At 40.2% G+C, this 25,730-nt stretch overlaps 1 protein-coding gene across 1 annotated transcript in view; it reads right to left on the minus strand.

The window, feature by feature from the left end:
• MYH9 (myosin heavy chain 9) overlaps positions 1-25,730 on the minus strand; it is a 71,801-nt gene that overhangs the window by 45,033 nt on the left and 1,038 nt on the right. Inside the window, exons 2-3 of the mRNA XM_075429445.1 lie at positions 11,560-11,912; positions 5,650-5,806 (exon numbers count right to left, since the gene is read on the minus strand). Of these exons, the coding sequence (XP_075285560.1) occupies positions 5,650-5,806; positions 11,560-11,892 (490 nt within the window). The 5' untranslated portion in view covers positions 11,893-11,912. The remainder of the gene's footprint in view (positions 1-5,649; positions 5,807-11,559; positions 11,913-25,730) is intronic.

Genomic DNA, 25,730 nt, shown 5'->3' on the forward strand with positions numbered 1-25,730 from the left:
AACGCACGTAAGTGCTTCAACCATGCAACAGTTTCAGTTCTTCAGTCCCTCCTCAAACTTCTCTTCTGACTTCAGCATAATCTTACAACCAAGACCCTTCCCTCAGAGCTCTAACGCAGGAGGAGCCCCAAGCACCTGACACTCTGCTACTCGGAACAACCCCAGTGGCATAAAAATCTAATCTAAGATGTTCACTGGGGTGCTTTAACCTACATGCTGGTTTGAGTAGGATCAAAAACACTCCAAGGGAACACCAGAAGAGAACCCAAGAGCCTAATTTTGCATTATGATTTAAGGAATGCATTAGAGAGAAGTTTCAAAATGCTAATAACCTATCATCATGTACTAAAAAAAAAAAAAAAAAAGAGAGAGAGAGAAAGAAATCAGATGAAGAACAAACACAGCATATCCAAGATAGCTCTCAACAACAGAGCTTCAAGATGTAAAAAAGGAGAAAAACCACTTGAGTTGGCAGGAACACTGCAGTGCCAAGATTCAGCTTTGCATTATCTGGAATTTGAGGACACTCATGAGAAAAGTAAGTTTCATTTCAAAAAATGAAATATATCCTACTGACTCAAATGCAAATATTTATTTCCCCAAGCGCTTTTTTGGACTAGAGCCCATACCCCTTTTCTCTAGCATTCCTTAACTGAATCTGGAGAGAGCAAAACAGGAAAACAAGTTAGGCTGTAATTTTATGATACACAAATGTTTATGAAGTTCTAACAGGAAAGAAAAACTGGTATATAGCCTGAATAAGCTCGTGCAGCTCGTGATACTAAAACAGTGAACTGCAGGGAGACTGACAGCAAGGGCTGAACCATTACATAAGCAACTGCCAGAGAGCTCCTGCTCTGGTTTACAGGAATGAAGCAAAAAGGGTGGGGTAACTACTAAAAAACAAGCGGGCAATGGACTTTTTTTCGCTCCTTGTTCTATTGAAAACCACGTCGAGACACAGATTTTGAGAGATGCATTTAGAAATCCCAAATAATGCAAAGCATGTAAAACATTTCTTAAGAAAATCAGAAACTATGTACATCTTTTCCTGACATTTGTACATAAACACTATCAAAAAGAACAACCTCCATAATTAGCATCCAAACTTAGCGTTGCCCTTTGCATCAAAAATTTGGACACATCTTGGAACCAAACTAGTGAAGCCACAGCCCATATTCTTTCAGGGTTAGCGGAAACAGAACTTGACCTTTACACGCAACTTAAGAGACATCTGTGCCTCTACATAATCTGAACAGCTCTGCCAATGAAGTATCCCTGAAAAGGTAAGCACGCACAGAATATAGTATAGAAAATAAAGACGCACTTTGGGACAGTGCAATATACTGTGCAGCATAGCAGACCAATGCTAAGAAGCAAGCTAAGAAACAAGACTTGAGACCAAGGAAGTTAAAACAGAAGTGTTCTAGTAGCTTGGACACTTAAGAAATAGGTAAACATCTAAGAATTACAAATAAAATACTTCAAGGTCATGTTCTATACAAGCAGATCTAGAGGACTGTTTCTTGTGAAAATTACAACTGGGCCTGAGGTGCACGTGAAGATCTACAACAGCGAGTGATTTGTCTTATAATAGCTAAGACTGTTTCCTCCTTTAATGTAACAAGGACAATAAAAACCATGAAATTACTATGCTTCAGAATTTTTTCTTTTAAACACCAAACACAGAGACTACCTAACTCCCAAGTGAATACCAGCAAGGTGCTGGCTGCACATGCTCCTTTGCAGACTAATCCACCAAGGTCAAGGAGCGTTTAATCACTACACAATGATTTTAAGAGTTCTGTTCAGTGAACCGTTAGAAGCCCTGCGCCAATATGTGGAGAAACTGGATAAGAAAGCAGGTGAAGTATGTCCATTAGCAATGTGCTGTCTGTTCCCTCTCCTACCTCTCTCTCAGTTGAGCTTTGGAGACCAGAATAACCACACTGCTAACTTATTACAGAAGTTTCAGACACTGGCATTAAAACAGCTATCATGCTCCAGACACCAATGAAATTTCTAGCTTCTATCAGTATTTGACACAGAAAATTCCCTATGTGTTCCAAACAGACAAACAGGTGCTGTTTAACACCTTTAAAATATGTTTTTCTAAATAGATCCCCTGGAGACTATGAACTAAGGTAAAGAATGTAGCCCTTCAGTGTACATCTGCTGCATTAGAACAATGATTTGTTTGCTCAAGACACCACTCCACTTGCAGGCACTGTGCTTCAATCATCAGCACCAGAAGAGTAATTTTTCTGAAAGCAGTCAGACCTGAGGCTTCTGGCATCCAGGTTACCCAGGGAACAGGAACATTAAGAAAAACGGTTGTCTTCTCAGAAAAAAAAAAGTTACACTTTGTTCAGAGTTCTGCTCTTGAAGCACAGGAATTCTCTCCAAGTACCGTGCAGCAGAATGTTTTCATCTCATTTCTGAGTCTTAATGTCTTGGGTTGGAAAAAGGAGGAGAAAAGGAAAAAAAAAAAAAAAATCACTTTGAACACGTTCTCTATCATGTTATTGCTTTAAGGAAGTACTTCTGGTGACATTTAACAAAAAGCAATTTAACCTCTTGGAATATATAAATGCCACATGACACTGTCGTGAACGGAGTAATCGGGGTACACACAAAAAGCAGACCAAGCTCACCCATAGTGCATCAGCACAGACGCCTGAAAAGGGTTAAACAGTTTCTGGATTAGCAGAGATTGGAACAAAGCTCTCATCTTCCTCTCCCTTCCCAATTCCTTTCACAACCAACGTCCCTTTGAATGGCCTGCTTATTAGAATACCATAAATTGACTGAAAACCAAAAAAAAAAAAAAAAAAAAAAATCAGAGTCCAAATCAATTAACATGCAAGGCTTTTCCACTCTGTCAGCTTAAGAGATCACTATACCCCGTGCTGACAGAAGTCAGAGTCAACAGCTTGCTGTCCTTCTCCAGACAGGATTCCCAGTCCTCAGGGCTCTGAAAGTAACCTAGGGAAGGCAGCCTAATCCTAAATGCCTCCAGCTCATGTGGAGCACTGGACCCCTTTCATCTTCTATTCTCTCTACAGATTCCTGCCATACCACTGGCCGCTGCACGGAGCCTCCCCCACTGCTAAGCAAAACTGAGGAAGTGGAATAGGAATGTTGCCTTCCATTGCCCTAGAGGCTAGCCAGGGCCAGAGGCACTGCAACAACCTGCTCACCTTCACTCCCAGTGGCAGACATTGGAATGCTACTGTTACCCTTTGCAAAAAGGAAAGAAGGCAACAAATAACGTGAAAATGATCTCTAGGGTTCATGTTAGCACACATATACACACGTGAAGCAACACACAAAAATCTTTCCACACCTAGTTAAACAGGTCAAAGCAGGCTAGTTCAAAAGCGAACTGGGAATGATCTTCACATCCAACAAGCGTTCACTGGGAATATTCACATCCAACAAGCATTTCAAAAAGACAGCGACAAGGTATCTCAAACCAGGCAAAGAAGAGCGGGGGTAAACCTCTACACTGTCAATACTGCTGAGAACACTGCATAGCTAGAATTGTTCTGGGAAAGGTAAACACTCCAGCAGAGCTCACAGCAACTTTCCTGTGCTAGGAGAACAGAGGCAGGGCTCCTATTCGTTTTAGCTTTGTACACCAAAGCAATTCAAATCTGGAATTTCCAAGTTTCAGACATCACTCGAACAGTGGTCTGGAGACACCTTCTCTTTCAAAAGGAAAGAAAATATCCATGCAGATTAATCACTAGCTCCGAATCAACATCAGACCAGGGAAGGTCACCTGTCCCTTCTTGCAGAATTGCAGCTCTCTGGATATCCACTGCCACATACTGATAGATCTGCCAGGGATGAAGGACAAGACGCATGCAGGTGCAACTCCAAATACTTTAATTGTTGTCTGTAGAGGGAAAAGAACTTCTTCAGTCTCCTTACAACAATGCCAAAGAAACTGTTTCTCATTCTACATAGAAAAGATTTATTTTGTAGGGAGCAGTAGCTCTGGTAGGGTTAAGTCAACAGCTTGTTCAAGAAAAAAAATGTATGTTGGTACTTGAGCTGACAAGGAGTGGGCAAGGGAGAGAAGGAAGTAATAAAGGAAGTGAAACAGTGATAAGAGGTTTAAGGACAACCATTCTGCCAGGATTAGTATAGGCAGTGCACGTGTCCTTGTCCTTCATGACAGATCCAGTCTTTGTCCGAGGGAAGTGAAGTCCTATACAGGTCCAGGTCACAGGTGTCTTTTCCTCTGGATACAGCATTCCTTCCACAGGAACACATCAGTCTAGCTGTACTTCTTCAAGAGCTGCCACATCTTCAACAAATTGCATCTGTACCCTGCCAGCAGTCCACTGCAGCATGCCTCTATGGCTCACCCTTCCCCACCCAAGATACAAATATAGCTTAATCAATCCATCATGTTGGCTCTCCCATGTGCTCTGCTCTGCATGGCACCACACTTCAGCAACATTTCTCAGCACTCTCCACATGTAAAATTTGTTGAAAGCCACTAACACAGGTAAGCGGAAGGGGTTTCTCTTGCTCCCTTTCCACTCTGGGCAACAATATCATTATATTCCTTCTATGCTTGGAGGTGGCAAGTGGTAGTGAGGGCAGGGGAAAAGCGGAACTCTTTAAAACTGAATCTAATTAGAATTTTAAAGCATGATTTTATTATGTCTGGCCTTTGTTCAAAAAAGTGAGGCTGATGACAAGACCTAGGAGAGACAAACTTCTTAATCATTGCTAGTCATCACAAAATAAAAGGAGTAACCAAATTCATACAAGCCACGCCAAATCAAACTGTCCATTATAACCTTTAAACCTTACAAAGCATGCCTCTTCATATAACCCATCTACAAACAGGAAGAAAAGCACAAAATACCGCCACACCTGGACACTCTCCAAGCATCCCAAACACAAGCACTGACACTGTAAAAGACCCCCTCTCAGCAAGGGGGATATGCACAGGACATTCACAGCTTCATATTTAAAAATTCTCAAGTAACAAACAAGTAGCAGATAGTATATATGGTTCTTTACTTCTCATTTGTATACACAGGGGGGACACACAACAAATTGCTTGCTTTGTTTTATTCTATGAAAAGCCAACAAATGTATTTAATATTGCCTTCTCATAAATTTTATTCTTAACAGAGTAAGAATGTAACCAAGCAACTCCTGATCAGTAAAACTAACACTGACCACCACACTTCAAAATGCAGGTTATACTAAGCTTGTTTCATCCATCCATACTGTATGACTGGATTTTAAATACTTTTGTTACAAGCCTCTATCAACCAACACACATACTTGTCCACCTACAGCTATCATTCCACAGACTGATCACTGAGAGGGAAAGTTTACTACCTCAGCTCTCCTTGCCCGCTTCTCCAAACCCCGTGCATTCACATCAGTCTGTTCTTTCTATCAAGTTTAACTCTTGCCAGACTCTTTGTAAGGTTCTTCAGTCCATCAGAGTAGGAGACAGTGACTGACCTGAACACAAAAGCTGGTACCAAGTAGGTGTCAACTGTCTATAAGCCAGGGCAGCAGAGGCAACTCTTTGATAGCAGTGAGTTGCTCTCCTACAGTGTATTGACTTGATTTGTGATTTCGACAAGAATCATTATCTCAGTCAGCACTCACCTTGCATCATACTCCTGTAGGCTGTGTCTGTGATGGCATAGATATGAGGGGGCATCTCATGTCTCTTTTTGCCTTTGTACATCTCCACTATTTCTTCCGAGTATATGGGCAGGTTCTTGTAAGGATTGATTACCACGCAGAACAGGCCTGAGTAGGTCTGGAAAGAAAATGCCCCAGCAAATAAAAACAGGAATTAAAAATGTTGTATGCTTGCAGATTTTAACAGTATATTACTTGGAAAGATAAACTAACCAATCAGTCCTTTTTTTAAGCGCTTCTTCCAGTGGTGCCATGTGAGATGCTTCCCACTAAGCCATACTAGAATCTGAGCAACAGCTAAAGTCTTATCAGCTTGACTAGTATTCAACTCTTCCAAGTATACACACAGCATCAACTGACACATTAGTCACACTGATATCAAACTGGCCTGGTCCCTGGCTAATTAACAGTCCACTAGGACTGGCTTTTCTTCCTTTCAGATTTCTTATATTCAAGTCAAGTGTCCATTTCATTACAAAAGGTAGGTGCTAAGCTCCTAGAAATATGCATTTTATTACGTTCTACCTCATGTTTGTTATGGTTTTATCGAGTAATTGATCAACTACAAAGTAATAAAACTTCAAGCCAAAATAGTCACTAAAAGTAAGACCAGTATACTCCTTAGAGGTTTCCAAGGCCACCGGACTAGGCTGAACTCAGCATTGACCCTGCTCTGAACAGGAAGCTGGATTAGATGGCCTCCTAAAGACCCTTCCAGCCTGAACACTTTCATGAGTGCCCAGAGAAGCTGTGGATGCCCCCTCCCTGGAAGCGTTCAAGGCCAGGCTGGATGGGTCTTTGAGCAGCCTGGGCTAGTGGAAGGTGTCCCTGCCCATGGCAGGGGAGCTAGAACTAGATGATCTTTAAGGTCTCTTCCAACCCAAAGCATTCTATGATTCTATTATTTATAATGTAACAAGTATAACTAGAACTAGATTCAAAACTAAGTAGTATAGTTCTGAACTAGTCAACACAGAAAACAATTCTGAAGTATTCCATGCTCAAAGAGTCAGCAACATTTGGCAAAAGCTTACTTCCAATTCATCTCAAACAGTTCATTCACCAATCTGTAACAGCAAACCTCCATCTCTCAATTGCTTTCCACTGGCTTAAATTCTATAGTTCTAATGCAAGACAACTGTAAAAATACCTGTAGTGAAAATATTAAGCTTCTTAAAAAAAAAAAAAAGAGATCTGAATAGTTAAAAAAAAATAAAAGCCCTAACATTCTACTTGCAAAAGGAATAGGGTGAGCAGAGTCTTGTTGGACACTTCCTAGATATTCTCAGAGTAGCGTCCCAAGTCTTGCTCCTGGGGTTTAGAGCTACCCTAGTTCCCCGTCAATTTTAGGGGCAGGTGTTTCAAACATCTGGAGAGGAGCAGCTTGCTACAGAAACTTGCAGTGCTACTAGAAGACAGTACATTTGGGACACTGTTTCTGTTGCTACCATCTCTTCTATTGTTTGCTCAGTGAAGAGTGCCTGGGAGTGGTAAAGAGATCTCCACAATGCGCACAGAGTATTTAATCAGATTTAGCCTCTTTAGTTAGATAAAGGATTAGACTACAGTGATCAGAAAGGTGAAAATAACATCTACTACACAGTCTGTGGTCCTATATCCAAGTTTTCTAGGTGCTGGCCTAAGATTAAGTAACTAGCCCACACCTCTATGCAGCAGATCCAGATACAGCTTTCACAGTTTTCAACCCTATGTCCCCAGAAAGCTAAATTTTTGTAGGTATTTAAGGTTTCTTTTCCATATCCTGGTATAAACTATTAGGATATGTTTCCAGGCTTACTTTTTTTTTTTTCTTTAAATATTCGAGGAGTCTTTGAATAGCTTACAGAAAAATACTAAACCTCTTTCCAAAGCAAGAAACTATGCAAGTTGGCTAAAACCCTTTTAGTATAGGACTTCTAAAGTTCCAGGAAGCTAAGCTTCAGTGAGACATTCTAGTCAGGTTAGGTTTGAGGTAGTGCTTCCAAGTTTAAGAAGTCTGCAGAAACCAGCTTGGCAATGCTAGTTCCTTTTGCCTCAGCCTCAGTTCTCCATCACGCCACACAGTACTTGTACAGCACAGAATAGCAGCTGAAAGACTGGGTCATGTTTTCCTGACCTTTGACCATGCTAGTGGAAGAAAGAGTAGGACCAAGAGATAGAAAGAGTCAACTCAAAACTAGCATGTTCACAGTACATGCAATACACCTTTTACTTATACTGGCATGGAAATAACTGACACTGGAGTCAACTGAACTGTTAGAATAAAATCTGTAATTTTATCAGAGTTCTGGAAAACAAGTAAACAACTGCCCTCTAGGCTGCCAGTTCTAGCTTTCTACATTAGCAACCATTTTGCCTCAAAACCCATGGCAGCAGCAACATACACGTAGTAATCAAAAGAAGAGGCCCTATATAGTCACAGTTTTGTTGCAAGGGGGAACAGGAACTCATGCCACAGACCAAACCTACTTCTCCTCTGAAGACGTTAATAAAGCTAAATGACTGTTTGCTGCTTTTGAAAGATTAGAAGTGAGAGCAAAAGTAAAATGGTACCAAGTACTGTGGTAGTACTCCACAAGAAATGCAAAGTTTTCTTGTCTGTATTTGTGTGACTTTTTATGGCCATGTTTGCTGACAAATTAGAATTGTCGCCTTTGAAGTAAAAATAGTTTAAAAGCCTGAAGCTGGACTGAAGCAACCTTATGGAGGAGAGCAGCAGTTTAGAAAATGGAAGACATTAATTTCAATTAGAGTGATGAAGCCATGAAGCAGGTATGCAGGAAGAAGCCATCACCTTCTTCCAGCATTATGGCTGCCAGGAGAAACACCTAAGGGAAGTTTCCTTGCAGTATAACGATCTCAGACAGATGTGTGAGGTGATATTTCGTCTAGTAAAGAGGGGCAACTAATTATGGCTGGGATAGGCAACTGAGCAAGACCACCATGTCACAACTGCTGGTGAAGCACACTGATGGAGTTTGTATAGGAAGCGAGCAGAAGCTGCCAGTCCTACCACAGAGAAGACAAGAGTCAGATTCATCTTTTTAAAGTACAAGTAAAGATTTATATGCATAAATCCCTGAATTGAACCCAAGGCTCCACCTGAAAGGCTAATCCACTACAAGCACAGTTGACTTGGAAACCGTACTTTGTTTCAGACATTACTATCTCAAAACAGAATTCTGGCACTATGTTTCACTAACTATTTCAAGTGAAAAACGGGCCAAATTGGAATTAATTTTATTTTTTCCTAACTGCTAAACTAGCTCTGAAGAGCTGAAAGAACTGTCTGCAGCATGGCACAAAGCTGACAGCACCAGAAAGTTTATTTTCCAGCAAGCATTAACTTCAATGAAATTCTTAGAATACAGAAGGTTGAGTTTTGAGTTTCACACTGAATACAAACAAGGCAGTTCAGGTAAGCAATATCAGAGCTGAGAATGATCTTCTGATCATTTACAATTTGAATTGAAATTACAAATTGAAAGGGTTAATACGAAAGCCAGTCTATTAGCAAGTCACCTCAATGCAGAACCAATCAGAACAGGAAAACAGCAAATTGGTGTCAAACTCAAGCTCTTAGTTCTTGAAATGTCTGACACTTTCATCAAAATTTGTCTGCACCAGCAATAAGATTCCCCCCTTCCTTTTACAGGATGGGTAGACAGAAAAATAAAGTTAAAAACCAAAAGAGCCACAAAAACACACAGCCTTGCTGGTAAAGAAGAGAGAAAGGACAGGAGCAGAACTAAATTATGCTTATGATCTTTCCAGAGATATTTATGCTAGAGATACATTGCGTGTGTTCTCTTTCTTCAAGTGGAATATGATCAACTAACAGAGACACTCCAGTGAAAGTATTTTGCATTAATCCCCGACTTGCTGAGAACTGCTGACAGGTGAGATCAGTCCATTTCTCAAGTGCACAGAAACACAGTTTTGGCGAGACTAAGATTCTGTAACAGAGAATTACTATGCTAGCTTTACTTGGGCGGAGGGTGTGGGGATTTTTTTTTTTTTTAATACTTCTTACAATGCAATTAGAAGAACTCAATTTATTACTGTCACAGACTATGTCTGAAATTTCAGAGGATATCTTGCAAGATATGCAAAACAGCCTATTGCATAGTGTGCAAGAGGCTTTGAGATACTGCCGAATTATTTTCAACAAATTATGACACAACCTACCGATGTTTCCTGTTCTAAAAAGGTTACACACGATCCTGTACATCCTATTTCATCTCAATACCAAGATTCTTCCCTCTGAGAACAAATTTTGACCACTAGTCAGAGGAGTAACTGACTACACAGAAAAATTAACTGCATTAACCTCCAACCACATTAGCTCTCAAAATTTTGACATCAGACAGTGAGAGTCAGACTAATTTCTGCAATAGTGAAAGGCTTTATGTGCCTTCATGTCACTCCAGAAGAACAGTGGTCACAGCACTAGTCAGAGTTTCTAGCTTGTGTTCACGCTCCTTAACTTAGAAGGCAACAGTTCACAAAGGTTTCCACCCAAGACGGATAGCTAGAGTGAATTCCTGTTGCGTGGTGTCTTAGATACCACCAGTCCCTATTAGGGTAGAAGAGATGATCTATAGCTTGCCACATAATATGACTACATAAAAGACTACACATCTATGGGTATTATGAAGTAGTAAGCATTCAAAAAAACCCAAAACATACAGATAGATACTGCAGAGAGTTTTTACTTGTCCTGTCTTCTTCATATGACAAGAGAGGCAGCTTTTGGGTTTTGGCAGCACAGAAAGGGGGGGCAGGGGACATCTAGACAGACTTTCTTCAAGGACTGTATGAATATATGTATTCACATATGAAATTTATTCTTTAATACATTTTATTCTAATGGATCTACTGTGAAGAAGACATCATAGTTCCTAAAAATACTGAACATCCAGCATTTCTACATCCCTCAGGATTCCATGCCAGGCAGTCCCGTTTTAATTCTGTAAGCAGAGGCTAGTCTGAGAACAAATAAACCGAGAAACACTAGTTCCTGCTTTAACCAGTCACTGCACCCAAATTTTACATGATTGCTGAGTTTAGCCTTTCATTCTATAACTGCAGAGTATTAATAAAGTAGAGGCTATCGCAACCAGCATTCGCTGGCTAAACAGAGGCCGCATGCAGAGGAAAATCAGAAGAGAACTGAAGAACCAGGTCAAGGTTCCAAGTTCTCCTTCCTCACCCTTCCCTATTTATTGCTTTTGGTATTCAGTGAAGGAGTTGCTGCATGCTTCTTTAGGTATTACCTTTTGTCCCATAAACGGTCTCTTTGTCATTTGCACAGCTGTAAGAAGCAAGAATCTTTGCTCTTGTCCATTTTGGGATGGAAAGAAAAGGAAATATTTCCTATGTGCAAGCACATGCAGGCACACACGGGCCTTCTCTAGTAAGATACTCCAAGATCCAGAATTTTTGTAACACAAAAAGCTTGGCATTCTTTCCTACTGAAGGTCCAGACACGGGAAAACGCAAATCAGATGTTAGGTACATTAGGACTGTGTTTTTATTATTATTTCGTTCTGTTCAGATCAGACTCCCTGTTTAGCACTTTCCAACTGCTCTCAATTCTTGCTAAAAGAAAGTTAAATGGCATTCAAAACATCCTGTAAACGAAGACATTAAAATGTTAAAGACAGATTTACCACGACATTCCTTGAAATATTCAACATTAACTGGACTGGGATTGGCACAGTTTAGTGAAACAATTTTAAGCAGAGGGAAGAAGTTAAGTCACATGAGAGTTGCATACAGGGGCAATGAAAGGTTAACATACACATTTTTCAAAGCAAAGTGATTAAGTTCACACACTATGTAATCAAGACAACAGACAAGACTACTTACATAGATCAGTCCTGAGTAGTATCTCTCCTTCAAGTTGTGAAGCACAGAAGCCTCATTAAGGCATGTCAGCTCCGCCATATCTTCCACTTTAGAGAATTTGGGAGGGTTCATCTTCTGGATGTCATCCTTATTTATTTTCACTTTCTTCCCATTCTCTGCCAGTTCCACGATGGCCTCATCTCCTACCTCCTCCTTCAGGCTAGCTGCCTCAAACCCATTCTTCTCTGAGGGAACCCACACCAGCTTCTTAGCTGCCCAGTCAGCCTGAGTCAGGGGGTTGTTAATGATGTTTTTGTCCACATAAAGGTACTTATCTGCATCTCTTTGCGACATTGTGGTTTAGAATTGAGGATCTGTAAAAAGAGAGGAAGAAAGAAAAAAAGGATATTTTTAAAGCCTCAAGTTGCCTTGCAGATTCCTAGAGGCAGACAGGCACATGCTAAGTACTCTGAGTCCTTGGTCATCAGAGCATGCTTCCTCCTCCTCCTCCTTTAGTTTCATGTTAGCAAGCACTGGTAAGTTGTCAAACTTCCAATAAGGTCAAGGTTTTGCTTGCCAAGAGGATGAACAGGAAAAAAAACAACAACTGGAAAGCAGTTGATAAAAAAAACCTACAACAAAACACTGACCGTTTTGCATTTGGAAGCCATTACTTGGCAGAAAAGAGAAAGCACATTAAAGTGGCAAGCATCAAACAACTGTAAGATACGCCCACACTCACAGCATCAGATACTATGTCAGTAACATTCAGGTCAAGATTAGCCCTTCACTGCTCTACTTGTTAGAGATATTAGCTCAGAAATACAATCATAAGTGTTTAATCAACACTTCTACTTCCTATCTCCTTGTTCTGATAATCTACGAATCAAATACCACAACTTCTTAAAAATGCCATATACCAGTGTAGGCAACACATGAGATGCACTTTGCTTCTAAAAGATATCATCGATAATTTGAGGACACCAGTTAAGATCAACGTTAGATACTTTCCATCATCAGCGTAGTAGCAACACCCAGCCCACTAGTTTGTATCTTTTTTCTAGATAATGTTCAGTAGCAAAATACCTCCAAGACAGTAACAGAATAAACCTGTGGTCAGGAAATTTTACAGCTAAAAATCCTCCATTGGGATCCTTCTACAAAGCTGTGATTGGGTAGGGGAGAGAGTACCACCCCTACAAGTGGGAGATTTAGGCAGCATGCTCAGAAAATGGCACCCTAGATTTAGTATTTCATCAAAACCAGAACAATACTGCCATGGATTTTCCAGTTTACAAGGCAGGAATTTTATTGGTGCTACTCAGAAATCCTTTCAATCAGAATAAAGAACTGCATGTGTCAAGGCTCATTAACCATGTAACAGCAGCCTCTTTACAAGGTCGCATAAACATTACTTCTTGGATCCTTCCTCATAAAGATACCAATGTCCTCAATATATGTTTTTCATAGCTTGGATAGAAGCTAGAGCTCTTTACCACCAAAAGAACAGGAAGTGAAAATACCAATATTCATGTCACAGAAGGCTGTCAGGATCTACAGTGATACTTTTCTACAGAACGTGTCCGTATTTACAAACCAGCCTGCAAATCAAATAGGTGAAGTCTGACCATAGATACCGCAGACGAAAAGGTATTGAGAGCACGACAGAAGTAGTTTAACTCCCAAACTATGCATGAGAGCAACAATAGATGTTGAGTCCCAGCATTAGCAAGCAGTGAATGAAGCCAGAAAAACATCAGCTATAATAATGACGGGCACAAATGCCCACACCAGTCATTTGTAAGCATGTAGGGAAATTCCTTCCAACAAATGCATCACTGTAGGTGGTATGCAACTTTGTGCCAGAGACTGTATGGATAGCTCTATATTCACAACCAAAAATTCTTCAGCAAACAAAGAGAAAATTACTCTATAAATAACCATTTCTATTTCTTTGTCTTAAGCCTTACAGAATATGCCAAGCAGCTATCCCACACTTTACCCCATCTTTTGTTCCCCACGGGGTCACTTGACACTTCCATCTCAACGGTGATTCTCAAGCAACTCCTCCTCCCTGGCTTCCCATATTTTTATTGAAAATCCAGATTTTAACAGGTACACAATGAAGAAATTTGTTGCAGAGAGAAGATGTAGCAAACAGGAGGCTGCCATGCAAAATTTGAGCTGCCAAGAGAGCTCCAAGACCACCCTACAAAAGCTAGCCTGACTGAGTACGTAGGAAGTAGAGAAGGCTAACAATTCAACAAAAGATATTGAGACTCCATGACATTGCAGAGTATCATCTGCAGGTTGTGGTCAAAGGGTTAAAAAAAGGGAGTGGAGGGAAGAAGGAGGAAAACCCAAAAACAACAGAAAAACCCAACACATAACCAGCAAAAAGAAATCTTCAATTGTGTTCAGAGCTGTATCAGGTTTGGCAAGGCAACAGCTGTGCGCTACCCTCCATTACACAGTTTCCTGCCTATGCAACTCCCAGAATCTAACCAGTTGCCTTTTTTGGCTATAATCAGGCAGGACACAGAGGCAGCATGCTTCAGCTAAATTGAGTTTCATCATTTCCTGAGGAATCCTATGTAACCAGCCATCTGAAGTGTCCTACGTTACATTGAAACCTATTCCTCACTTCCTTACTCTTAGAGTACATGCATTCAATACACCTTGGAGATTTATTCTGGGATAAAGACTAATTCTTCTGCATAATAAATACATAAGACCACAGGAAATTTTTCAAGGGGTATCGCCAGCCAGTTCTAGATCTGAAGAGAACTAAGGAAAGAAGATAGCTACAAAGAGGTTCATCAAATTCCTCGCAGGAGAACACCAAATTATCTCACGTACAGCAAGACTGCATTCTCCAGCCAGTACAAGGTCTTTCTATAGCATCTGCCCCTTCTTATTCCCATGACTGAAAACAATTACTTTCACAGTAGGAAGAGAAATAGCCTAACATGGCTATTCTAAAAGTCTCACCAAACACTAAGGTTTTTACGCCAGTACTATCAAATCATGAGGAGATTCAAAGATGATCTGCACCTCAAACTTTAAGCAGACTTGAAAAATGCCCTATTGCATGGCAGCAGCAAACAGTCTCATTATCACCATCTCAAACTATTTTTCATACGCTCCAGAACAGAATCATCAGGTACCAAAACTAAAAAACTGGAGGATTTTGCTAAGATAACATGGCATTAGTGCTATTCTCGAGGCTAACTTCTAACCCACAGTGCCTCTAAACTAGCAATACCACAAACCAACCATTAATTTGCCTTCTCCACAAGAACAGTACCAGAGGAATCAGATTCAGCAAGTTCCATCTCATGGGCTCCAAATCTTCTCTTCCTAGCTTATGCTGCATTTCACTGGGCATTTCTAAAAAACCTTAAGTGGTCAAAAAAGTAAGCCTAGCAAGCTCTTGCAGCCTTACAGTAACTCACAACAAATGCAAATCATTACCATTTTAGGAGCAAATTAGGAAGCAATTTGTCTGCCTAGTAGTTTGCATTTTGGGTGTAGATAATTACGTGGGGCAAAGACACTTATCTTTACATGGCTATTGTGCAACTGTCAGATGAGAATACCGTTACCAATATTCTTTCTGATGCAACACCAGTCTCTAGGTAAGACCAAAAAAATACAGAAGGAAGACAGACCATCCTTGTTTTGAGTTTAAATGCCTCCTTCCTAGTATTGTTTCCAAAAATGAAATATTACAGTCACTTCCCTGTTAACCCAGTATGCTCCCTTCTTGTGGTTCGTAGCAGTCTGAGTAACATGCTGGTCAAACATTGCCTATTTTCCACCATTTTAGGTGCCAAAAGACATTCTTTCGCCATTTAACTACCTACATAGTTGCCACAAAGATGCCAGCCACAGTTACAGATGGAGGCAAAGCGATCTCTACAACAGTCATGAATAGGATGGGACCAAGGCATTAATAACATGTAGTCCAACCTTAAAAAAAAAAATATTTTTCAAGAACCCTTTACATGCATATTTCCCTGCAGATTCCTTTGAGATGAACAAATTAAACACTGGCTTTACGTTAAGATGCCACGCGTTCCCTTTGAACCAGGCAATTACCCCAAACCCTCATTTGGATACAATCATATGGACAGAAGTTTGCCTTAGCCTCCTACAATTTCATAGCCTTAAGGCTTGAATTATGAGACACTTCACACACTCCTCTCCCTACTTAAAGCAACAAGTGCTTCCCAAAAACCTGGAAACAAACACCTGGTCTGGTTTGGAAAGCTCTAAAAGCTGCCTCTGCTATAAGATCCCTTCCTTTGGATTACTGTATTTTGCAACTGGTAAAAGCATAAAACGTTATCCATTTGCAATTTAATTTTCCAGAACTATTTGCTTTATCCCCCCCCCCCTTAATGTTTACTCTGTCAAGAGCCACAGAATTGTTTCTGGGACCAAGCCACTGAGCAGTAAGATGGGCTTGGGCTATGCTAAACTATCCAGGTAACAGCTGAAGAAGTAGAATTAATAGAAGATCATCAATAGCAACAGTTACAGCATCACACTTACTAACTAGTATTACAGCACTAGCTAGGCAAACAAAGCACTTCTAGTTTGAATTATCCAATTCGCCATTAAGGTACGGATCCCCACATTGTTCTTTTCAGGCTTCAGCTTCATCATTAGCAAAGATGCATTACTACACTGGAATAGACAGCTTTAATCGCAAACCATTTCCCTACTTCAATGAATTATGAGAACTCTGCAAAATACTGGGCTACAGAGAACATAAAATAGCCAGATACATGTACTGTATACTTGCTGATTCAGATCACCACTTCAGAACTTTGCTATAAGACTGAGCCTGCATGAAAAGGGTCATATGTGGGTAACTACCAGAAGTTTTCTTGTGCTTCATATCCACCAGTAAAGCACTGTTACAAAAACTTTCTGTGATTTCACATGAAATGTGAAGCTACACGGTTTGTCTAGCGGCCTTTATATTAGCAGTGCAAGATTAACTATTCTAAAGATCAGGGTGACAAAAAAAAGAACAATAAATAGCAAACACATTTAGACTAAAACAAGTTTATTTCCCTTTGTTTATACAGGTCACATTTTAAAAGTATTTCAGGAACACAATTCTCTGGCTTACCTTTAGCAGGTTGTGAGAGAATGGTACAAAAGACAAAAGGCCCTTTCACAGAGCAGAAGGAATGTATACCATTTCTACAGGCAAGACAAGACTTTTACACTAGAAAATTACAGCACTCTCAGTCACTTACAGTCCCATTTCAGTTACAACTAAATGGTCCTCAGTGAAGAAACTTGATCCTTTGTTAATACACAGCATTTAAAAAATAATCTGACTTTGAGAAGAAGCTAATGATTCAAACTAAGTTTGGTCAGTAACCTTCATATGGCAGGAATCCTTGTTAAGTATAGAATGCGAACAGCTAATACTTGCGTTATTTTTGCAAACTCAACTATTTCACTTTCCCCAGCCAGCTGAATACAGTTCATCAAATCAACAGAAACAGTTGCATTACGTGCAGCTAGAAAACACAGTAAGTAGACGTTAGTGGCCAGACTGCCTACAGTGACCATGAACTGACAACATTAAAAACCAAACCTAACCCACCAAAAAACCCTCCCTATAATTCCCCTGTATTCACGAAGAAACTGTTCAGATTTCATCTGTTTAGGACATACTAGGCTGATACTTCACAGCTCCACACGCCAGAATGTTTACGGGAAAGAAAACTGCACAGTTTGTTAGCACAAACTGCTCCAGTTCGCAAGTAATACCCATATAAAAACTGAAGTCTGAATCGCTATGAGCGAGAAATGCATTGCAGGGGGGAAGGGAAGAAGGGGGAAAGCGAGCAGGAAGCTGAACTGATGGACTGGTTGTATCTGCTTGTTTCTCAAGTTCGGTATATTGCGACACACCAGTGCCTGATGCTTCAGACAACTAAAGAATCATGAATTACAGTTATCTCACTAGAGCATACAACATCAGGCAAGTACATGAGTTTGCAATTAATACTCACTCACAGACAGCCACCAGAGCTGAAGGCATTCAGCTACACTTACCCTTTTTGTTCAGAATGCCGTGCTGCCACACAGACTCATTTCTTCTAGTTCAGCTTTATTTGGGATTCATAATGATGGCTATTAGGCTTACTGTAGTTCACTGCTTTCCTCTCTAGTCAGTCTGACGCACACAATACATTGTTGAAAGATTTATTTCACAACTGGAATGTAGATTGCTGGCAATTATTGCTGCATATTCAGTTTGACTGTAGTGCTGCCCAGACTTGCCAGCTACCGTGTTTATTACTGCACGTTAAATGCAAGGTAGAGCACTAAAGTACCTTCCCTGCATGCACAGGGCTCCAAGAAACAAGGAGGATTCTAATTATCTAATGTATAAATGATACCTGTATTACACAAAAGTGATCTACTGACCAGACTACACAAACAGAAGAAAAAAGTTGAAGGGAATTCTGTGTCTTCCAGGTGGCCTAATGGTACCTGGCATGCATCCTCAGAACAATGAGCACGGAATAAACATTGCTTGGTTTCTGCATGGCCAGCTCTCTGCATCAGCTGTCAAGCACCACTTTCTGGTATGTGTGAAGCAGCACTTGTGCATTCTACTCCAACACCTGACACAGAAGGTTTGCTCTGTGAAGCTGGGACTTTCCATGGCAAATTGCAAAGGCCACAAAGCCACATGCAAGTAAGACGTTATCTTAAGGTGCCACTCAGTATTCTCTCCACTGGGTTCAAATGAATAGCAAGGTTGGGAGAACATGAGCTACAAACACAGCACATACAGATGTAACATAAATTAATGCCAGTCTGAAGAGGCTAGTTTTGGGTACCAAAGAGTGAAAACGGGACAGTGCAGGCTTCACCATGGGCTATATAATTACAGAAACAATCCTGGACAACTGCACTGCATACCATAAAGAAACTAACCACTGTCAGTTATGGGGAAATTTGGCCAGGCATAGCTTCCCTAAGTTAATGCTAGGGAGGGTGTGCTTGCCCCTGTTTTAATTGAACCTTCTCAGTTCAGTGAAACAAAGACACATTACCATGTACATGGCACCAATAAAGTTAATCAGTTCTGTGAAGCCTGTGCACATTGTTTAAACACACCAAACGCTGGTTTAGGGAGGGGGAGGGTAGCCTTCTGTTGATTGCAAGTCCAGTCTTTAGCATGACAAAGCGAAGGCTGGCTGCCACCCAACCCCATTCAATTTGAATAAATATTCAAAGTTTACAATCCTGCATAATACACTTTCTGCAACTGTTGTTTCTCATTAGTGCGCGCACAGTACATGCCTTCTCAGCAGAGGAGAGAATTCCTCATCCAGAGACAGTATGCCCACAAGGAAAACATTCCAGAGGGAGAACACATTCTCCGTGACCACTCAGCAAAGTAATCCCACTTAAGGAGACAGCTGTAGTTCAGAAAACTGCAGCCCATCCCTGCTGTTCAAGCTGTTTTGCTGGAAGACTTGTTTTCAGGAGGGATAATGGGCTGCAAAAGTTCTGATCAGGCATGCAGAATTCCCTAAGGGCATTGCATGAACAAGGGAGGAAGAGCTTGGGAAGTTTCAGCCTGTCCTTGTTATCTCAGGGTCACTTTTCATCCCTTCCCTAATATTCTGATTTAAGGCTAAGAAGATATCTGCCAAGAACTCTCTGGGGCACTGAAGTGTAAAGTAGCTCTTCCAACATACAGTTCTATATCAATTAGCACTCCCTATCATCTTTGCCAACCACAGGTTTCATTTCACTGCAATAGGAACAAGGAATAAAACATTTACACCTAAACACAGAGAAGAAAAATACAGTTCTGTTCTACTCTTTTAGAAGCAGATATTTATCATATACATGGCTAAGATAAAGTCATCTTACAGGAGCAACTCGCTTACGTGAACTGAGAAACTGCTTTGATCTCAGCATCAGTAATACTAATTTACTTCCAGCTGATACTGGAGAGAACCAAGAATCAGTGCAAAAATGCCTGGCAAATCATTTTAAAAAAAGCTTCTTTTCACACTGCAGCAGGGAACCATGTTTCTCTAGACACTTACAGCTCAACCTACTGTGCCAAACTATGGCCATGTACAAACAGCTTTCTGCTGTATCTTGTATTTTCATCCTCATTTCAAATAGTTCCGCTCCACCATTAACAGCAGCTATGGGGATGGTAGGCAAAAACTCTGGCACAGAGAAGTCTACCACCTTTACAGAGTCCAAGTTTGATTCTCAACTCTTCCAGCTATACATAGGGGTTCACGAAGAGGACCTACCTCTGTTTATGAAGGTGATCTTGGAGGCGGGGGGCAGGAGGAGAGCGACTCTTTCTGGATATGAGAACAACAGCAACTCCTACGCTGAAGGAAAAGCTACATAGCCTTAAGCTCCAGGATGTATGAGGAGACCAGGTTGAAAACAACCTCGCAGACCACAAATATCAAGTTCAAGATGGTCTGAAAAGCTTTGAAACATTCCAACTGTGACATGTCCCTGTTACATTCAAGGTCTTGCACAGCTTCGTGGCTCCTTACTTCGCTATCCATTACAACCAACGATCTGGAAAAAGCCCCCAGCGCAGCAGAGCACACAAGGAACACTTGCCTGGTCTGTACACCTCAGCCTCATGCTCGCCTTCTGGTTGGCTTGTTCTTTTCCTAACCTATGCTTTCTTCCCTAAATGTCAAATGTATCAATCTCTAAAAAGAAACAGCATTAGGCTTCTCTTATTTTAGAATTCACCCAACCATGTCCTCCTGTCTGGATCTCCTGAAGCACTGATTTTTATATTAAAAGGAGAAGAAAGGACTCATCTTTCAATTTGAAATGAGTAAAAGTAAGGGCACTTGAAGTAGGAACCTTGTCTGAACTGTTACAATCATGGCTATAAGACATATAAAATTTTCTCTATTCTGGCATTGCAGACAAAGACTTTTTTTGAAAAAAGTAAAATTATGCTCTTCTACCATGACGTTCCACAGTCCCAATACGAGGAGACAAATATAATTTGGAAGTTTCCAACAAAGTTTTGCTTTTTGGCATAACAGGATAAAAAACAACATGAGGAAATACTGACCATAGAGTAGCAGAACTGTTCTATGTGCTTCCACCACAATTACCAACATTCTCCACAACCATATATACTACAGTGCTGTGGCAGTGAGGCACTGGCACAGGTTGCCCAGAGAAGCTGTGGCTGCCCCCTCCCTGGCAGTGTTCAAGGCCAGGTTGGATGGGGCTTTGAATAGCCTGGGCTAGCGGAAGGTGTCCCTGCCCATGGCAGGGGGGCTGGAACCAGATGATCTTTGGGGTCCCTTCCAACCCAAACCTTTCTACGATTTTATGCTATTCTTCTCCTTATCTACACAAGCAAGAGCCAAACCATTACTACAGTTGTACTTTTTCCGGGTAGAATGGGTATAATACAGTGTGGTAATACTTATCAGTTAAATCTAAATTAAGTTTTTAGAGCACTGAAGAACTAAAATCTGCGAAAACCTAATAGTTCTGCCCATTAGGAAGAAACTTAGAATTTGCCATGTAAAAAGACTAACTCCCACTATGTGGAGGAAGAACATAAACTGTGCACATATATATGCCAGTGCTATGCCGACAATATGTAGATACTCAATTTTTAGAAGTTGCACCGTTTGTCTAATAAGTTGGCAATCCCTTTTTTAAAGAAAAAATTATAACTAATACATCTTCCTCATCACACTTGTGCGTTCTCATTTTACATTTCCCATCATATACTGCATTAAACTGCAAGCTCAAGTTCATTTACACAAAACTTTGACTTAGGATGGGCCATTAAAACAATTCAGAATAATTTATTGCGTAATGAAAGGTCAAAGACTTTAATATCTGCTATAAACACTCATACTGCAATATAACCGAGACAATAAAAACTACTGACACAACAGTTGTTTTAAGTCACATTTGGAGAATAAGATAGAAGCAACCAATATTAATTTTTTAATTGAAATTTTCCTATAGGTTGAGTTCACTGTTTCCATTTTTTTTTTTCTTGGATATTTCAATTAACTCTAAGTACGTCAGTAAAACTAGCTGGACTGAGTCTTCCCCACAACTGACTTTAATGCAAGACTAATCTACAGCACCTCCAAGGTTGATTAAAAGAGCCTAAATTCAACTGAACTGGTGCAGTCTTGACCTTAAAAGAAAGCCACAGATGAATGTACTCTCATCACTTACAAACAATAAAAAGGGAAGTAAACTATTACAAGAGCACGTTTGAAATCTTAGATTTTAAACAGGAAGCTGCCCAACAGGAAAAAAAAAAAAAGACTGCACAGAACTGTCAAAGTTGAGCTGTGAAATTTCTCTAAGCCTCTTTTCTTACAAGTTTGTATGTCTGCTTTGCTTTCATTCGAATCAGAACTCCAGTTCTTTTTGAGGCATATATCACAATGGATTTCCTGCTGAGACTCATTAAAATAGTAGTTCTTGATGAACAGAAGTATTCATCAGTTAAGAAAACTTTACGATACAGATTTCCAAGTTAAGTTTCCCTCAACATGTATTAATTCTTAGCTTGAGTTTACTGAAATCACTCATCCATGTGGTTTTATTTACTACTCTCACTAGAGTCAACATACATGCATTAGGAGAAATTTAAATTTCCAGTCATGAAGACAAGCAGAATCCAAACCCTATGTGCAAAACTCTAGAGACGTAAATTTCATTAAGAGGTCATGGAGTCAAACCACAGTAACAGAGTTATATTTCATTATACCTCTCTGCATCCAACAGCAATACATCTGTAATATTTCTATAAGAAATAATTTGCAGAAGACAAGTATGCTAGATCAAGTCTACAGCTTCCACTTCGCTATGTTTACAAAGGACATGACCTAGCAGTACTAGCTTCCGAAGTACCGTACAATTAACTCAATCCCAGTTCCATCACTGCAAAATGGTAGACACTACTATTGTTTAGACGTTTTAGTACGCTCAGAAAGGCAACATACCGTGCTGAAGAGTAACAGGCCAAAGGGCCATTAACTGAAAGCAAGGACTAGTCCATTACACTGAACATGACTGGGTTGAAGTGAGGTCAGATGTTAAGCCACTACAGTAGCCTAGGACTGTGAGACAAATCAGTATTGAGATTATTACTTCAAGCACTCAGAACAAGTTCTCACAGCTGCTAAAGAAAAAAAGTGAAGCGGCTAAACCATAATTAAGATGAACTTGTAAACTGATGCATTTCATTTCATTGGACAACACCCATTTGCATTAGCTTCCAGGGCAGAAGTTGCATTTGTGTTTTTGTCTCATCATACTCCACTTAAATCAGGTTGGTAGTTTCCATCTCTTTCTACACTAGGAAACTCAATTAGAACCATGGTGTGCTTAAAGTGAAAAGAAATTTAAGGTACAAGGTCACCAAGCCACCACTAAGCTAGAGCAATTGCCAGCAAAAACATTGCCACTGTAGGCAATCCTGTGCTATTATAGTTTTGTTCCAACCCACAGAAGACTTATCGTCAGGCACACAGTTTCTTTACTTAACATGCAAAACAGCTGTGCCTCAATTATAAACCAAGAAAACAAAGACTAATAAGATACTTACACGAGAAATCAAAGACAACAATGGATGTTAGAGGGCACCAAGCATATTATTGAGTCAAACGAACAAAAACATTAAATCATACACTCAGGATTAAAGTTTTGCACACATTTCAGTAGATACACACACTAACTCTGGGCCTCTAAAATACACTGTAGTCATCAGTTGGCTTCAGCACGTTACCCAATAACCTGAAGTTACCATGCAAGAAAGCAGATGTGGTACACAGAGGTGGGGGATAAGACAACCTTAGCTTTGACTTCCCCTTTGGGTAAACCTTGCATTAACCAGAAGGGTTCCTGTACCTCCAGTGGGTCCACTTATAATCTCACCCTATTCTAGTGTCTACCAGTTCATGAGTGACATATATCCGGGCAAGACATGGGTTTAGGGATGTGGTGGAAGCAGAAGATTCAGCATAATCAGCTCGGAAATCACAACACCCATGACATGTCCTGTCCCATCTGTTCAGTATCCTGGAGATTAACAGAACAAAACCTGAATTTTTGGGTATAGACAGACTACTTCAATCTCCCAGTACAAGTGCAGTGTATTTTCACGTAGTTAGTAGCCATGCCAGTATACATACGCTTCCTTGTAGCTGCATGTGAATAGTCTGACAGAGGACTAACCCGTGAATTATTAGTCATGATAAAAGATTAGTACATTAGATTTCAAGACCTGCCAAGATAATAATGGTTCAAGTTTTCACGATAGTTTGTTGCAGTGGTAAACTTAAGTCTCTGCATTTGCAGTAGAAATATTTGCAGTGCCAAGTACTGTTGCAAAGAGATTTAAGCACCTGTGGCATCTGCCTCCACCGCAGTTTTCAGCTCAAAGATGAGTATTAGAGCTACCACCCACTACACAGTTTGAACACTGTCCAACTTTTTTCATAATACCAAAATAATGTGCTGAATAACACAGATTATTTCAGCCTCCTAAATGAGAAATTCTTCTAATCTCTTTCCTATAACCTTACTGGACAAGTAACTTTTTTTTTAATTATCATTACTACTCATTCATTACTGATTCACTTAAAAGATTATGGTGTAGCTCTCACAACCTACTTGTCTTCTTAAAATGTTCTGAAGCATATCAAAATGCACCTAGAGGAAATAATGAAAAAAGCTTATTCCTTCTTTTTCTCTTCAGATGAAAATATCACCCCGGCAACTCTTCTCTTACAAGAATAATTTGAAAGAAAAAAAAAATCCCAGAACTATGGCAGTAATATCGTAACAATATATGCAAACAAAGTCCTGTAAAAGGCCTTCAGTTTCTACACCCATTAGTCTGGGACAGACAGAACCTGACTATTTCATCTTCCTGTTTATACAGAAACAGCCACACGCTACCTGGCAGAGCCAACTCTGAGGTCGAAGTCTCCTCGCCAGAGAACTTCCAAAATCAGATCTTGGCTATACAAGTCAAGCATCCAAGAGACAACACCTTATTACAAAAAAAACCATGTAACTCACCAGCTCGGTGCTGGTCACACTCACTTTGAGGTTCCAGGTCAGTAAATACTAAAAGTTCAGATCCTCGTTTCTATCCACTACTATCAATTTTGCAGCTGCCTTAGAGCTACTGAAAATTTTACCCATCCATCTCCGGAAAGACAGTGACTTATTCACTATGAATAAGTGCAACAAATAAAGTTATCAAGGAGAACACGTCAATTTGAACAGTTACACCTGACATGGAGCTTCACGGAACTGTTGCATGATTCCACTCTGGTTATTTTTACAAGGTCAGATTAGCAGCACAATCTTGTGTTTATACAGTTTTGGCAATTGTGATTAACAACTTCAAAACTCTTTTGTGCTAAAGGCAACTCCACTTAGATTTATCAATTGCCTCCCCCTCATTATAACTTTCTAGTTAACAAAAATATTTGCTTATCTCAAGCTTTGGAAGAGAGCACTACAGTTGCAGACAGTGCATCTATGAGTCAATATATATCTGCACCATGATTTGCCATTTTTACTGGAATGCCACGGGTAAGTGAACTTAGTCACATTGTCACCCAGTGACTAATTTCAAAATCATCTTTACACAAGCAGTAACTGATTAGAACGCTGTTACTTTGCAGTTAAAACTTTATCGTATCTAGGCTTATGGACAGGAGATGTATGCGAGTTAAGGATGTGTAATTTAATCTTTCAAGCCATGGTTCAACAGCCTCCATGAAAATTAACTTATATTTCTTTATAGTGCAGGGCAGAAGCACAGAAATCAGAGTCTGCAGGCCAAAGTCCATTTACTACAATATTTCTTCAAGTTTGAAGCACAGATTTCTTCTGAATTTCTTGACAGATTACTCTGTTTAGGACAGACCTGCTCACTTCGAAAAAAGCTTAGATTCTTAGTCCACTCTGATGCAGCGTGGCTCAGGGCATTAAGACACAGGACAGACAAAAAAAACCTGTGGAAGAAGAAAGATGAAGAGCACAAACAGTGTTTCAAGGGAAAAAAAGGAGGAAGGAAAGGAACCGTAAGGAGGAAAAAAAAAAAGGGGGGGGGGGGGGGAATTCACAGCCACTGCACGAAG

Source organism: Opisthocomus hoazin, chromosome 8, assembly GCF_030867145.1.
Source record: "Opisthocomus hoazin isolate bOpiHoa1 chromosome 8, bOpiHoa1.hap1, whole genome shotgun sequence".
In the NCBI taxonomy this organism is placed as follows: domain Eukaryota; kingdom Metazoa; phylum Chordata; class Aves; order Opisthocomiformes; family Opisthocomidae; genus Opisthocomus; species Opisthocomus hoazin.